The 17,104-nt window shown below is 41.2% G+C and overlaps 1 protein-coding gene across 1 annotated transcript; it reads right to left on the bottom strand.

The window, feature by feature from the left end:
- Positions 1-265: 265 nt before the first annotated feature.
- On the bottom strand, positions 266-15,820 carry RBP3 (retinol binding protein 3). Its single transcript, XM_061358877.1, has 4 exons — positions 12,773-15,820; positions 5,430-5,620; positions 2,525-2,667; positions 266-697 (listed from the first exon to the last, which is right to left on the bottom strand). Exons 1-4 carry the CDS (start codon positions 15,818-15,820, stop codon positions 369-371), a joined length of 3,711 nt encoding a protein of 1,236 aa, XP_061214861.1. The 3' UTR covers positions 266-368.
- Between the last annotated feature and the right edge of the window lie 1,284 nt (positions 15,821-17,104).

Below are 17,104 nucleotides of genomic sequence, written 5' to 3' on the forward strand. Positions count from 1 at the left end.
ACTTTACAGCTGGAATTTTACAGAGATGAGAAATTTTGAGATCTAGATTACAGTTACATGTATTGCTAAAAAATTATGATTTATTTATTTATTTATTAAAGACAGATATTTAGATAAGAATTGTAAGAAAGACAACCAATGTTGTGCATTAATTAAGCTCATGTCAGTATTCTGTTAGTTGCCTTAGAATACAACATTACCTAATAAGTAGTTTGCTAGCAGAGTGCAAAGGATATTTCTCTGCTATGGTGAACCAATCACTGACCATACAGATTGAAATTAAGTTCCCGCTTCTTTCTAGTGTCTGCATTTGGGGTGTGTGTGTGGCATACGTTGCCTAAGAACTAGGGGCATGTTCCCTCACTGGGCTATCTAGAGCTGTGCAGGTGAGCACTGAGCATCTCCTTTGCTTTAATGAGTGCTGTTTCAGCGGGTGTTTCCATGTGAGGAAGTACCCCTTTCCCTTCCCAAGAAGTGCTCTCTGCAGAGGTGACTGATCTGGAGGTGGGGATGATGATGTAGAAGTTGGTATCATTTACTTGATATGTCTGTGGGGAATGACAGCCACCACTGGTCCGTTCCCCAATGATGAGAGCTCTGCCCAGTCTCTTCATTATGTATACAAACTCTTCAGCAGCCCCAGCCGTCACAGCACTGGTAAGGATTATTAGTCCCTTCTGAGCGCCATACCTCTCTCCTGCCAGATAGGACAAAAATAATAAGAAATGAAACCATTTTCAGAGATTTATTTGCATAATGGAGCAAGAAAAGTCTAATTTCCTACCTGTTATTACCAAAGACATTTGGAAATATACTTTGAATCTATGATGGTATTAAAACACATTTTACACTAGCCCAGCCTCTATACTGTAAAGACTATCGTCCTATGTGGTGCTCTTGTTTTACATTTCTGGTTATAAGCTCCAGCAGCTGGGAGGCCAGCTCGTGGTTACTACTGCTGGCTCTTCTGTGGCTTTGACTTATACAGGAGCTCTAGATCTCATCAGAGGACTGGTATAGTTGGGTGAGGAAAGCAACATTTTCCGCTCCTTCAGCAGAAATACTCAAAGCTGAGCCAGCAGCATCTTCAGTTTCATCCCTGCTTTAGGAACATGGCTGTCAGAGAGCTGGCCTGAAAACTATGCAGGCGGTATTTTATGAAATTACAATTATAGTGGTTTCCCACAGGCTCTTTATAGTCTATAAATGGAAGCTGTTGCATGGCCTTTGTCCCAATCCCTTCCACAAATACGCCTTATTAGGATCTGAGCTAAGTTATCCAATTTTCTTACATGAACCAGCTGACAGGAGTAGGAGGTGTTTTGTACCTATTTTCAACATATTGGAACAGCCTAGATAGTTTTTGAGGTTTAGTTCCTTCTAAAAAGTGGCCAAAGCATCATAACTGGGACCTAATAACTTGAAAACTACTCTAAACAAAGTAATTCTTTAAGTCAGTTGCAGTATGACATATAATTCTTATACTAAACTGTAAGAAAGGGGCCTATAGCACGGTAATTAATTTCCACAGCATCTTGCTCTTCACATTTCACTATAGATGTAATATCCAGTAGAAGACCTTTTTTCACAGTAGATATGTATATATAATACAGGATCTGATCCAACTCCTTTGAAGTTAATATGAGTCTGCCTGTTCTCTTTGATGGGAACTGGAATGTGTCTGTAGTAATCATATCCCTTAGCACAGCCCACCTCTGACTGCCTGGGAAAATAGATGGACCCTGCAGCTTGTGATAAAGTTTAAACATTTCAGTATGCTCCAAGCCAGTAATTGCAGACACCATTGTGACACCTTTTTTTTTTCTTTTTTTGGTACTATCTTAGCTTTAAAAGGGAAAAAGAATTAAAACGAATGTTTTAGGCTTCTTAGTACTCTAGCTGCACTCTATGAGCACTCCAGTGCTCCATTTCTGCATGTTACAGCATCCTTTCAACTTCCACAAACAGCAGCCAGGGTGTGTGTGTTGAGGGGTGTGTATGATGCATTGCCAAATAATCTAAACTCACTCACATGTGAATAAAATTTAGTGCTTTTCTTTCTCTCTAGCATTCTGTGAGCAAACTGGACTATTGTGGGTGTTTTCATCTCCTGAAACTGTGTATTACACAGGTAGAAAGTGAGGGGATACATATAAAACTGTGAGTATTGGAAGAAATATTACAAGAGGTTTAGGCAACATGGATTTATTAATTTTGGCAACTTCTAAAAGCAACAAGTCACAACCAGTATATGCAGTATTCAGCTAAACTTCTGGGAACCAGTTTACAAACCTCTGTGCTTAACATACCCCATTCCTAGGAGCAATAAACTGTTATTTGTAGATGGCATTGGGGAACATGGCTGAAATGCATATTTTTGTTTTTATATTCTCTGCACAGCTTGAACTAATAGCGGTCATGTGCTTTCACCAAATGAGTTATGGTTCCTAATGGCTGACTTTAAAATACCCAAGGAGGGACAGCTGAAATGAAAAGCTACTCTAAAAACAAATTGACATTTTACCTTTCAGCTGTGGCTCAGTCCATATTTCCTTCACTGAGTCAGTGGGTCTGTCGTAAACTTTGTCCAAGAGAATTTTATGTCCTTCATCAAAGAAGTATGAGCATAGGATTGCTATGGAAGTGGTGGAGCCTCCAACATTGTACCTTTTCAGAAATTTAAAATATTAAGGAAACAATTGAAAATTTGAGGCAGACAGTAAATCTCCCTTCCAAGTATTGTTCCTTAACATCAGAACTGAAAGAGGTTATGGCTATAATTTTTTACGTTTACATTCATTCTCCCCTATCAGCATGTGTACATTTATCAGAGAAACAAAATCCCGTCTGAGAGTCTTGGACTGTTATTGCCCACAACTGACTTCAAAACCAAACATAAAACTGAATAGTCTCTTTTTTTTTCTTGATTCAACTTGGAAAAAATTCAGAAAGTAAGCAAAGACTCTGAATCTGCAGAGAAACATCAGATTCTTGTTATTCTTCTACTCTGAATAACCCATGCTGTTACTCACATATGCAGTAGGAGTAAATGCCTAAACCCAGTTTAAGAAACATGTATGTAGAATGTTGTGTTCTTATTTCCTGCTGCACACAATGGGAATATTCGGTGTTTGGCACCTCATAATATCACGCCATTTCTTTTTTGTGCCTAAAGACTGTATTAGCTGCTTCATTTAGGACAGTCATGTTTTCATACTTTGGCTGTAGTTTAATTTTGTACCAGTCTCTGAAAACAAATTCACTGAGGAGCCTAACTGTCATTGGAGAACCCCAGCTATGAATACAAAGAATGGAATATCAAAATATTTTTTGTCTGTCTCTTTTCACTAATACTACAGCATATATAGGACTGGAGATGTTTGTACTTTGATCACTATTAGTAGGAGATCGATATAGTGCTTTCCTATAGGTGATATTCAGAGTGCCTGATGCAGAAATTCCTTCAAAAACCTGCTAGAAAATGAGTTTTGCTCAGTCCAGTCCATAAATAAGTTTTTTCATCTCCAGAAAAGGATTAGAATACCCAGAAAGCCTCTGTCCAAAAGAGTGAAGATACTCTTTTACTCTGCAGTATTTGGGAGCTGTATGCTGGGTTCACACTGTGACTGGCTAGAACTGAAATAAGCCTTTTCAGTGCGTCCCAGATAGCAGTATGGTGTCACAAGATCCCACTGCTGCTCCTGCACAGCTCAGGAGGCAGCTAGATCCAGCAGAGCCGTGTTTCCCACAGCTACCATCATAGCTGAAGTGAGTGGCAGGCAGCTAGAGCAATGCTGGAGAGCTCTTCCTGGGAGTTTCTTGCAGAGAGTGAAACTGCAGAAACTTTAGTCAGTAATAATGGCTGAGCAGTTGCTAAAGGTTTAGTTTAACTTCATTACAGACTTCTTGTGTGACATAAAGGAAGCTGTTTAGTTTACCAGTGTCTCTTCTCAATGCTGTGAAAGTTAAAAAACAGAAGTCCATGAGTGGCACAGCTGTTCCAGGGAGGAAAACTTGTAAGATAAGAAACATTATTTGTTATGGCTAATCCATGCAAAATTGAAATTATCAGTCTTGCCTTAAAACCATGACGGTTTAGCAAGAATTTCAGAAGGTAAAATGTTTGGAGTTCTTTTTTATATGCCTTAAGAGACTGGTTTTTTTGTGTACACTCAAAGGACTAGAAATACATTAAATATAAAAAAAATCCAAAAAAACTCAAACCAAAATCAAAGTAACACAAGAAAAGAACTATAGTGATACCAGTTGGTACCTGGGACATGATTTCATCTTTGCTGTTTTATTACCCCTGGCCCTGATACATGTTTTAGCCTGAGAGAAAACTGGGGCAAGAGTGAGTACTCCCAGTCCTATCTCAATTCTATTGGAAGATGGTGGTGCCTTTGATGAATTTGAATTCAGTTACGGGTGTGTTTTGTTGGTTGCTGCCCTGCCTTCTCTGCTCAAACAGTAAGATATTTCTCTTTGCTCTCATTGCCATGCTTATCTTTTCCTGCATATGCTGCAAATCCCAGAAGAGTATTAAGAAGACTACCAAATACCAAAAGCCCCATGGTGACATTGGACATTAATGGTTCTAGCATTAAAAATGGAATCTTACGAAGGCCTTCTTTAGTTGATAATGGTAATGTTCTGGGCTCACAAACATCAGGTCTGGACCAAAATAAGTGAATTATTTACCTAAATGTTGTATGGAAATGTGTATTTGTGATATTCACCTGCTTTTGTAGCTGGCAGCAAATGGATCTCATCTTCTGGTTGACAAGATTTGGAGCATTGTTGACACACTGGAGTGTCCAACAGAATCCTTAGCTGAGAGCAGGCATATGAAGCTGTATCTTGCAGCAGCATCATCTAGGAGTGCTACAGTACCTTTACGTCACCTTTGCCTCTGTACATAAGGGTCATTCCGTACAGGACTGATTACCCAGGATAATTTAGCATTGCAGATATGGCAAACTAGATGTTGTAACACAGCCTTACTCATGGCCTGTTTTTTTGACTGTTCAATTACTTGACCACTGCCTGCAGTGAAAGATTTATTTAAGTTGCACATATAGATTTTTTATATATATATTTTTTATATATATAACTAATATAAGGCACAAACACAGAGTTTGATTAGGAAGAAATCAGAGAAAGCAAATATTTGTGACATCCAGGATTGCATTCTGCAACATATTTCCTAAATTTTCCTATTTAGTTCTAAACATCTCAAGTTATGGTACAATTTGTCTTGAGATATACTTCCAGACTGTTACTGTTTTGCTTGGCTGTTTTCCTTTTCTCATTTAATCCCAGCAATTTTAGCCTGTAAACAGGACAGTAAGCCATGTAAAGCTAATTCACTATTACAAATAAAATGCTGTTTGGAAAGAGTTTTGGTTATTTGCCATGCAAAGGTTTACCTCATGTCTACGATTAATGCATCTGTGTGAACAATTTTCTTCCAAACATGCTCTACCAGTAGTTCAGACAGCTGGGTTAGAAGTTCACAGTCTCCAAACATATCGAATCTCAGATAGCCGATGTTGTTTTCAAATACATTTGTGTGGAATGAAAATTTAATCAGATCTTCAAATACTTCTGGGGAAGGGATCTGAAAGAGTTTGGGAAAACAAAACAAATCATTTGCTGGCACTGATAGTTTGGCACAAGATTTAAAAATAATTATGTGGGTCAAGTTCAGTTCAGGTGGGATATATGTGAGGAATATGACCAAGTTAGAGGCACATAATAAATGATATTCATATTTTTGCATATTAAACATAGGTTAGCATTGGCTGCTGCATTGCTTTCCCAGCAGAGGGTGCATCAATAACATGCCCAGAACCTGGATCAGGCAGCTATTCATCAGGGCTCAGTTTATTTTTCAAAAATACAGGAATTTCCTTGGTTCAAACAAGCTGAGAAGGCTACAAGAACCATCACCCAGCCTGGAGCATAGGCCATTATCCCAGGCCTGCTACCCAAACCCACTTGTTTCCTTTAGCAGTTCTTTCTAAATAAGGCATTTTCTAAATAAGGCTCCACTCTAAATAAGGACTTTTATAATCTCTTGATTAGCCTCAGCTGACAAACAGCTGCTGGCTACAGGTGAGGTTGGCCCCAGCCCCTTTTGATTAGCCAGTGCCTCTGACAATGAGAAACCTGATGTGTTGGGCATGTGCTAGGATACTCAGGAGATAGACATGTGCTAAATCTCTCTTATGGTGGCCATGTGCTCGGAGTCTCACGTGTTAGTCTGTGACTAGTTTTATTTTGTTTAGCTTATGTTATTAAACAGCAGACTTTTTTAGTAGCGATGTGTCGCCAACTAATAAAGTTATCCTAGTAACCCCTGCATGTATCAGGACTTAGTCTGCTCCTGTTGCCAAACTTCTGTTTTGCATACATGTGTCTGAAAACTCTCCTTCAGCTTAAGAAGAAAAGGCCTTGGGATATATATGACTTATGTGACCTTCAGCAGTTTGGCCTTTTCGGATTGGCTGTGAAAATGATTTTATACTTGTTTTTTAATCAATTGCCCTCTGCCATAGCTCAGCCCCAGACAATCCATACTTTTACATCCCAAAGAACAAGGAGTCATCAGTGAGCCACGTGCATCCCAATCTGCAACATACCCTAGAATTTGGAAGGCACTTGGACTTTCTGCAGCTGTAGAGGAGTCAGGCAATCTGCTGCCCTACATGTAGTTCTCTGGTCTGGGGATGTGCTCCTGCCAAAAGCAGGTCTGCCACAGCAGAAAGAGGGTTTCCAAGGTGTGTGAATACAGCTGTATTTGACATAGCTCAAGCACTTTACCTTTACCTGGGGGAAAATTACCCACCAAATCACACTTCTAGCTGCCCTAAGATTCTTCATGATTCCGTGCCTTCTGTATGCCAAAATTTCAAACATTAATCTAAAAGCCCTATTGGCCAGTAGTTGACCTGATGCTAAGAGCAAACTTTACTGAGTCCTTTTCTGTATGCTTCTTTCTCACTGTACCTTGTGGAAATAACCGTTATATCTGGACTGTAAACGTATCAGTCCAGCACTACTGAGTTTGTTATTTCCAATCCACTTCCCAGTGACAGCAATGCTACTTGATCTGCCCACTATACTTTGATTAAAAAATCAGTTTTGAAGAACATAGCCAGCATGCATTGCATTGTTCTGACAGAGCTTATATCTAATTCAGAGGTACTGGTACCCCCAGGAGAAAAAAATCATCTCTCGTTGGTAACATCTATAAATAAAACTGATGTGTTACTTTCAGCCATTTACTAATGATATTTTAACTGAACACACATTTCTTAGTTCTGTCTCCAACAGTATTTGCTAGGTGCATACCCACTGATTAAGAATAACCTCTTTGTCTATGTCTGGTAATTTTTTTTTCCAACTTGTTCTTTTACTGTGCTGCATCACATGTTCACTGAGGACTTCAGTACTTGTTAACAGTGTTGCTAATTTCCAAGAATTTGTTACAGATTTCAAGATGGGCAGGTTGCTTTTAAAGACTTGGGACTCAGGGGGTAAAATTAATATACAAGGATCTCAAAGAAACTCTTCTTCATCTTCATGGTTGCAGGGAAGATATGGAAATATATCAATTCTAAAGGCTTTAGGAGCAGAAGTTATGAAAATGTAACCTTGTGGCAGTGGGGAAAGCCTCCTAATTTTTAAGCAAAACAGGTGAGTAGGCTGGACCAACAGTAGAGAGTTACTATCCTGAAAAACTGCAGTTTCATGACACTGGCACGTAGGCCATGTACTGCCAGTACTTAAGGAGGTAAGTTTAGCTTCAGAGAGCAGTAGCGCGCTCTTCTTTGGAAGGCAAGACCATTTGCTGGCGAAGGACAAGCTGGGACAGGATGCAGCTGAAGGTAAGATCCTGCTGCTCAGTCAAGCAATGTTTACATACAAATTACTTGATGTTAAATATAAACCCTCAGGTGCCTTAATAAGAATGCTATAAGCAATGTGGCTACACTAAAGTATCTCCAAGCTAACACCACTTAAGCCAAGGAAGAATTGTTTTTTCTTAACTATATAGGGCCTCTAGCCCTATTGTACAGTCTCCTTCCACAGGTGAGTGGCCTAACTGGAATAAGTGATGTGACACAAAATAGGACCTAGAATGTTGCCTTAGGACTCATACATGGAGTTTCATCCCTGAATCTGCTACTGACACATACCCCAACCATAGGCAAACTACTTTCCCAACTGTGTATCTTTCAGCTCTTTTCTTCCCTTTCACCTCTCCCCTAACTTGTTCTATTTATTTAGAGACTGTATTTTCATACCTAGTTTTGTGCTGAGCATTGCAACGTAACACTGATTAGCATTAAGGTTGCTAGTGCTGTCAGCTGCCAGCTGTTAAAATGTTATCAGCCAACATCCTCGTGCCATTGCAAATCCTGAGATTGGATTAAGAACCATGAGATCTTGGGGACTGAGCGGCAGGGTTGTGCCTTTCTGTCTTGGAATATCGTTCGGGTTCTGCACAGGCTGGAATGGAACTGTCCATCCTTGTATGTCTCCCAGCTCAAGGACTGAGCAGGATCGGCTATATCCCTGACAGCAAATTCTCACTTGCTCTTAAAAATACCCATATCACTGCGTGATTTCTGGGCAATTCAGTCTAGGACGTCACCAGTCTTACTATTGCAAAGATGTTTTTAACATCTAGTGTAAACAGTCTAAGTTCACTACTTTCCACAGTGTAAATGCATTACTTCTTGGCCTGTTTACCATGGATAAGGGAACAGATTATTCTCTTCATGTTTGAAACAGCCTGTTATGTATCTGAGGACCATTTTAATGTCTTCTCTCAGTCTTCTTCTTTCTGGAATAAACAACTTAAAACTTTTAAACTTTTTCAAGACCACTCTTATTCAGTCTTCTCTTTACTCCTGTTCCCCTTTTCTGCTGTCTCCCCACTTGAGGAACATCTTTCCAGAAAAGCATTGCCCAAGACTGCACATTATATACTCTAGCTCAATATTCTTTAGAGCTGAGTGTAGCAGAAGACTTCACATATTTTAGTGATTATATTCCTCCTTATCCATTCCAGTTTGAGGATTATTATTTTTTACTGCAACAACTTGACTCTATTAACTTGTGTTCAGCTTCTGAACTCTGAAGAACCCATATACTTTTTTAACACGACTTCCCACAAACAAGCTGTTTTCCTCCCAGAGCTACGCAGTCAATTACTATCACCCTAGAAACTGTGTGAGAACCCTGCATGTGTTCTTATTTAACCTCATCCGTCTTTTCAGAGATCATTTCTCCATTTTTTTCCAGAACTATAGCTCTGAATTCTAATCCTGCCCTCCATTGTACCAAGACAGCCAGGACTGGGGGGGGGAGGTTACCACAAGCAAAAGCTGAAACCCTCTGTGACAGTGTTCTGGAAAGGATTAAAAGAGGTTATTCAAGGCTTTCAGCCTCCACTGAGGGAGTACAGGGCAGAGAGAGAGCTGTACTTTCACCCTGCAAAGGATGGCACCACAAAGCGGTGTGTAAGCCTGCTCTGACAATACACATACTCATTGCAAGCCACTGAACTATTGTGAACATGAATTGGAAAAGGTGAAGAGTCAATGACAGTTAAACATGAGTCATCTTTTTGGCTTTCATGAGCTTGTATGGTTCCACTGACTTTACTGTGGTTATGTTGATATATATCAGCATCGTATGGGCCCACAACAGTTTTGTTCCACCTGTTAGCAACAGGTGTAGAAATTTTATTATCTACCTTGACATTTATGAAGGCACATAATCAAACTATGCTACTTTCTGGTGAAACATCTAACTATTTTCTCCTTCAGCAAGTACAATACCCTGCTATAGATACATATTATTTATCTGAGAAAAGGACTTCAAATGGAGGAACAATTTCTCTTTATAAAGGAGTAATTTTCGTCTTCTACTCTGATCATAATTTAGAACTTCTTATCTAAAATATTAATACAAAAATTCTTTTAAGTATGAAGACTGCAATCAAAGTATTTGGACATTATCAAGGAGTCAAAAGAATCATTCAGGGAGAGTATTGTCACTTAAAATTAACATAACCACATTTGTTAAAATCAGGCAGCAGTTCTTCTATATGTAGCCAACATTACTCAGATATTCATGAACACAAATGTTTCAGTATGGGAAGTAAGGTACGACTGGAGAGAGGCAAACAGAGGAATAAGAAGAATGAATTATTGAACTGCACATCAGCAAGTTTACAGAGTTCTGCCTTATAGGCAAAATGCTATTTTCTGAATCACAAACAATATATAAAATATTTGCCTCTGAGAAGTCTGACTTTGGAAATGGCATTCATATGGCAGACAACTCCAGCTAGCATTGACCTTGCTGCTATCATAAAGAAGACATATTCACTACCCATATTATTCTTTAGCAACTATTCCAGTGTAGCAGATGCAAAGATCTGCATACATTTCACTTGTCTGTCTGCTATGTCCCATCTCATCCTTCTTGCAGTTATTCATGATCACTTTCATTTAATTGTGTTGGATCTGCTTCACTGTCAAGGTCATTATCAAGAAAATCCCATTGTCAAGGGAAAGGGTGGCTTGGAAGGTAAGTAGCACAAGGGAAAAACTAGCTTTTAGGTGCTGGAGGAATAAATGTGATATAGATTAAAAAAGCCACCTTGCCCATTATAGAACTGTAAGAAAACCCAACCAAAAGCCCAAATGCAATTAGTGCCATCATATAAGCTTCAGTGTAATCTTATGGCATTTGCTCTCTGGATATTGGTAGGGGGTATTCCTGAAATATTCCACAGAAAACACCCCTCTTGGCCATGCAAAAGCAAGGCAGGAAATGAAGATACTTTTGCTGCCCAGTGGTGAATATGTGGAATAGGTGAATTTTCTTTTACCTCTAATAAAAGGAAAAGCCTTTACTTCAGTTACTTCGGTGTCTTCGTTCACTCACTCTCTTTCACCTTAAAAAGTTTTAACTCCGCTCTCTTGTCTCTCTGTGTCTCAATTTCTTCAAGCACTGGAGGGAATGCATAGGTCTTTGAAAACTATTTTAGCCTCATAAGAGACCCATGCTTCTCCTCTGCTATTTGTACATTATTTCCCCTTGAAGAAATCTCACATTTGTCCTGATTTTCATGTACACTGATGTGATCTCTTTCTTACAGATGTATTCCCAAAATCTTCCAATCATTTTGCTTGACAAAGAACTGAGATAAACATAGGCATTAATTAGTAGGGTAGCTTTTTCTCACTAGCTCTATTAGGATCAGAATTTCACATCATTTGACAAGTAAGATATTTGTCCTGCATATCCTGTTCTCAGCATTCAACATCTGAATAAAGGTTTGAAATGGCCTACAATATCCATTAACAGCTTTTCAGTGAAAGCAGTGACTAATTTGCAAGATTGGCCTACACTGTAAAATGGGAAGAAATTATGATCTATCACTACTGATATGTTGGTAATAATTTAGCAGGGAGCTCTGTCAAAAGCATTCTTAGAGTGAAGCTTTCTACACCTGAGAAATTTAGGCAGGAAAAGGAATGCTGAAATAGAAAAGACATTTAATTAACTAATTATTTCAATTTAAGCCTAGAGGCAAGAATGGGGCCAGCATCTCTTGGTTAACAAACTTGAAAAACATGCCTTTCCCTGGCAATGTTTAGACTTTGTCCTTGAACTTAATGTTGGAGGTAACACCACAAAGGTCATGCTCACTTTAAATCATGCATACCAAGAACTTCACAGGGTGGAAGCCCACAGATTTCCTTCCCCAGAAAACATTTAAGTTACCTGACACCTGGTATACTCTGGTTCATTGCAAAGGCAAATGCATTCTCTTCAAAAAGCAATTTTATAAATCCCTAGAGAAAAGACATCTCTGATAGCCATACTAGAGCAGTAGCCAGAAAGAAGCTAACTCCATCCAAGAAAGGGATCAGGTTATCCTAACCCTCCTTTAATTTGAAGATGGGATTTTAGCAAGTGCTCCTGGGAGCTCTCGCCAGCACAACAATGGACAAGAAAGATTGCCAAAGCAGACCACTGCATAAATACCCAGGCTCAGAACAAAGCACAGACTGTTATGCAAACCACACAGCATGGGCAAAAGTAGGTTATTAAAAATCAATTTCTCCCTGGGGTCACATAACTTCCACACAGATACTTCTCCTAAATTATTTCTAGATCACTGGGAGACTGTCTGATGCTGAGACTGAGATACAACCAGAAAAACTTTCCACTATCACTACCAAAGGAGCTGCTTGTTATTCTTGTGTAATACAAGTGAGGTACAGTAATTGTATATAGAAAAATGCATTGGAAAGTATGTGGTTGAATGTTTTGTGGTGTATGCATGTACCCTGGTCCAACCAAATTTTTCTTAAATTACAAACTTGGTTTGTAATCAGTGGGATTCTGCATTAATTTGTTATAGCTTGAAAAGCTATAGCACTGAAAGAAGCAGGATTACAAAGACAATGAGGTATCATTCCCAGCATATTTGCTTGTGCAGATGGCAACTGAAAGAAATTCACAGCCTGAATGTTGTTCCCAAAATGCATGCATCCAGAACTATCATCTACTACCACAATACACTACCCTGACTTTCCTCCAAAATACACTCAGTCTCTGGCTTTTCTTCTGGGTACAGGTAAATCATGGTGGGTTTATGATATGGCCTAGAAACAAGATGTCTGACTCTGTGCTCCCATTCTAGCTGGCATCAGCATAGCTGGATTCAAGAGAACTGTACCTGTTTTGGCATGATCCCTGGGATGCTGTCCTTGGCATGTTGAGGGATGTAGAGTAATTTCAGGTGCTCATCATCAGAAAGCGCTTGCAAGTTGGCAGTCACCTTCCTGGCCAGCTCCTCTTCTGTATTAACCCTTCTAAAGCTGTCTTTGTTGATGTCCTTGGTGAGGTTTAATGCTATAACAGCCCCAGCATTCACAAAGGCATAATTATCTGCTACAAGCTTGCCTACAGTTTGCAATGTCTGTGGCACCTGAGCACGCAGGTTGGCAATTTGCTGAGCTATAGATAGAGCTTCATTGGCCTGGATGGTGATATGTGGCTCCACCCCAGACACACTCCATACTTTGCCAGTGACTGGGCTGAGCACTACTTGGCTGGGGATGGAGGCATATAGGGAACTGTTACCAACACGATAAATGCCCACTGAGAGAGAACCACCTACTGTAGGCTCACCAATAACTGTGGCCCGGTATAGATCCTTCATAGAGCGAGTGAAAGCTTCAGCTGCTGACCCACTCATATGGCTTGTTAGGATGTAGATGTCCTTGAGAGAGCCATACCTCTTGCCTGTGACTTGTGGGAGAGTCCATACCTCTGTGCTATTGGAGGTACTACGGTCAAAGATGGTGTAGAGGTGTTGCTGAGGCTCAGACTCAAAGAAGTAGGAACAAAGTATAGGAATGGCAGTGGAATAACCACCTGTGTTGTACCTCATGTCAATAATCATGGCATCTGTGTCCACCAGCTTGTTCCACACCATTTGCAACAGCTGGGGCCCAATGGCTTTCACTGTTTCTGCCTCAGCCATCATATCAAAGCGAAGGTAGCCCAGGTTGCCTGGGAATACCTCAATTTTGAAGAGTGCCTCAATGATGTAGCTCAGCTCCTCAGCGCTGGGACTCATGCTGGGAAGCTGTTCTTCTAGTGTTGGTTCCACATGGCTGTGGAAGACATGAAGCCGATGGTCCCCCGAGGCCTCCTGCAAGTCACTGGTAAGCTGGGAAGCCAACGTCTCAAAGTCTACAGCTGATCGATAACCTCCTTGGGCCTGTTTAGTGCTCAGCATAGCACTGGCCTTACCAGCCACTTCTGGGATGGCATAGTGAGCCTCTAGGAGTTGTCCGGCACTTTCCAAAAGTACTTGCATGTTCTTGTGGAAAGCTAGCACCTCTACAGCCTTCTCCAGTGCATCCTCAGCCAACACTATGGCATCAGGCACAACTCCTCCACCCATCCAGCTTTCGCCATGGTTGTCAATGAAGGTGATGACAGGAACTGTGATAGTCAGGCCACAAGTTATTCCCTGCTCAGGCTGCAGAAGAGGGAAGGTACGAGTGTGTGAGAGGCTTCCTGCTGTGATCTCACCAATCAGTGTGGCACGGCCCAGGGACTGCATGAGGTAAGCAAACTCCTCAGCAGCTGTAGCAGTGTGGCGGCTGGTGAGCAGGTAGATGCCGCGCTGAGCCCCATAGGGCTGGCCCAGAAGTTCTGCCTGACTGTTGTGCTCCTGTGTTTGGTTGGTGCGCCTGTCATAGGTTGTGAAGAGACGGACAGGGCCAGCAGCGGGATCTTGGAAATAGGAGAGTAGCACAGGCACAGCAGAGGAGGAAGGGCCCCCTGGGTTGTAACGCAGATCCATGATCAAGTTTTCTGTATTTTGGAGGGGCTCCCACACTTTGTGGACAATGTAAGGTCCCAGCTTAGCAAGCACAGAGGCATCTGCAAACTCATCAAAGCGCATGTAGCCAACATTGCCTGGCAACACTGACACCTTGAAGACAGTATCCACTAAGGCATGCAGCAGTTGCTCATTGTCAGGTAAGTTGGCTGCCAGTGCAATTGGCTTCTCAGCAGGGACAACAGCAGCTTCACCTGGCATCAAGACTCGGACCAACAGGCGGGGATCTTCAGATAAAGTCTGCATCTCAGAGTTGAGCTTGGTGGCCAGGTCCTCTGCTGACTGCACAGAAGAGAAGTCAGAGGTGCTGAGGTGCTGCAGCAGCGCTGGCACTCGGTCCACTAAGCTGTAATAGTCGTTTAGTATGTTTGTGAGGTGGCTTAGGGTGCCAGGCACTGCTCTGCGTACTGCCAGGATGTCCAGGGATTTCTGCAAGGCTTGCTCTGCCTCAGTAGCCACACATGGCATCACTCCACTCACCTCCCAGCTCTGTCCACCCCTACTCAAGGGGCTCACAGATCGTGACACAGGAACCATTATGTAGAAATTGGAGGGGCCAATACGCAGCTTCTGGATGTCCAGTGAGCCCCCAGCTGTCTTCTCCCCAACAGTGATAGCTCTGTTCATGTGCTTGAGAATGTAAGCCACATCTTCAGCCACTCCTGTGGTGTGGCGGCTGATCAAAACAATGACATCCTTGTCTTTGCTGTACCTCTCTCCCAACACCTTTGGAAGTGTCCATATCTCTGTGGTGGTGTTGGAGGGCCGATTGTATACGGTCTCAACATGCAGCATCTTGTCTGCTTCGTGCAAGTATGAAATGATGAAGGGGAGTCCAGAAATCTGTCCTCCGGTGCTGTGACGAAGATCTATCACCAAGGCAGATGTCTCCATCAGTGTCTTCCACACCTTGTCCACCAGAAAAGCTCCAACTTTCTGCACAACTTCCTGTCCTATGATATAATCAATCCTCAGGTATCCAACATTGCCCTCTAGCTTGTCATACATGACCACATGCTCGATAAGACTAAGGAGCTGCTCACGAGTGGGGGAAGCTTCAGCTTCTTGACTGGGAACTGCATGTGGTGATGGCTCATAGGAAATCACCAGTCTCGGGTCATTCAGAGCACCCTGCACACCAGCTGTCAAGACACTGGCCAGCATTTTTGGATCTGATATGTCCAGGATCTCCCCGCTCTTGATTGCTTGTTCAATGGCTTCTTGCATGCCTACTAGATTTTCAGGATAGCAGTAGTTATCCAGAAGGACTTTAGCCATGTCCAGCACTAGAGTTGGCTGAAAGATTTCCTCGGCAGGTATGCTGAATATGATCAGTGCTGAATACAGGAAGAAATGTGTCCGGATCATTTTGTCTTGGAATGGAATAGAAATGAAGGAAAGAAGTCAGAAGCTCTTATTGATCAAGATGAATTTAACTCTCCAATGACTCTCTGTTTGTGGATCACGCTGAAATCCCTGTGTTGAATCCAGGTGCACTGAACGGATAGAAACCTTTTAACCGCATTAAACCTTTAATCTCATTAAAATAGAGTGCATCATCTGAAGTGCACCAATAGATGAAGTTCAGCTAGCTCCTGACTACTTCATAGCTCTCTTATGAAACCATAATAAACTTCAGTCATCAAGGATAATGTTTCTTCATCAGTTAATTATTTCCAAAAGGTACTACATTGCCTGTTATAAATGTCCTGGCTTATTCTGACAGTGGATTTCTTAAATGCAAATCTTGGATTTCAACCACAATTAGAACAGCAGTCATCCAGTCTTTTACCATTATTTATGGAAAGCTTATACCAGGAGATTCTTCAGTGACTTAGTTGTATCAATATTCACATTTTTTTCAAAAGTTGTTGACAATATATTGTCTTTGGTGTTTTTTCAGTCTGAGCTGCAAAGGACTGTTCTTGCATTCTATGACTAAGGGCTCCAAACACGGAACTCCAGACATTTAAAACAGCTTATAAAATCCAAGGTAATGACAGCCCGTTAATTTCTGTGCTGAGAATTGCCAGCATGTTAAACAGGACTTTGAAATACATTTGCCTCAAAATAATACAGCTAAATCTGAGGTGACTTTAATCTTCATAATTTGCACTCAATTAGGATTTACTTGTAATGCCATTGAGTAACATATGGTCATGTCTGATGACAGCTTCCAGCCAATAGACTTTAGGCTCAACACACCAAAATAGAACGTGGGGGATTGTTTTCTTCTGTTCACAATGTATTCAAGGCCCTATTGTATTAAGAGTTTGAAAGAGGATCAGAATATGCAGGATGAAGCTGCAGGCTGTACCCATGTGAGTTGTCAACATTCAGAGCTCCAGTATGACACACCAAAGATGCACAAGAACAGATTCTTGGCTTTAAGTCTGAAATGAGCTGCCACCCCAGTCATTCTGCTTGCTGGAGGTAGCTGCAAGAATAGACTAGGGAATCTGGGAGAAGCATGTTTTTGTATTGTTTTCAAAATGTCACTAATTCCTACATATGAATACATGTGGAAGGAAGAGTCTAAAGATGGTCTATTCTGGTTGGGTGCACTGTTGTTGTCCTGTGTGTCATGTGTGAAGCTTGCCACTTACTTGAGCAAAGCTTAGGGAATTTCCTCTTTCTAGGTTACTCAGTTGT

The sequence above is a fragment of the Neopsephotus bourkii genome, unplaced genomic scaffold (assembly GCF_033783945.1).
Source record: "Neopsephotus bourkii isolate Nb327-2 ecotype Australia unplaced genomic scaffold, CSIRO-AGI_Nbou_v1 NB_951, whole genome shotgun sequence".
Taxonomy (NCBI): Eukaryota; Metazoa; Chordata; class Aves; order Psittaciformes; family Psittacidae; genus Neopsephotus; species Neopsephotus bourkii.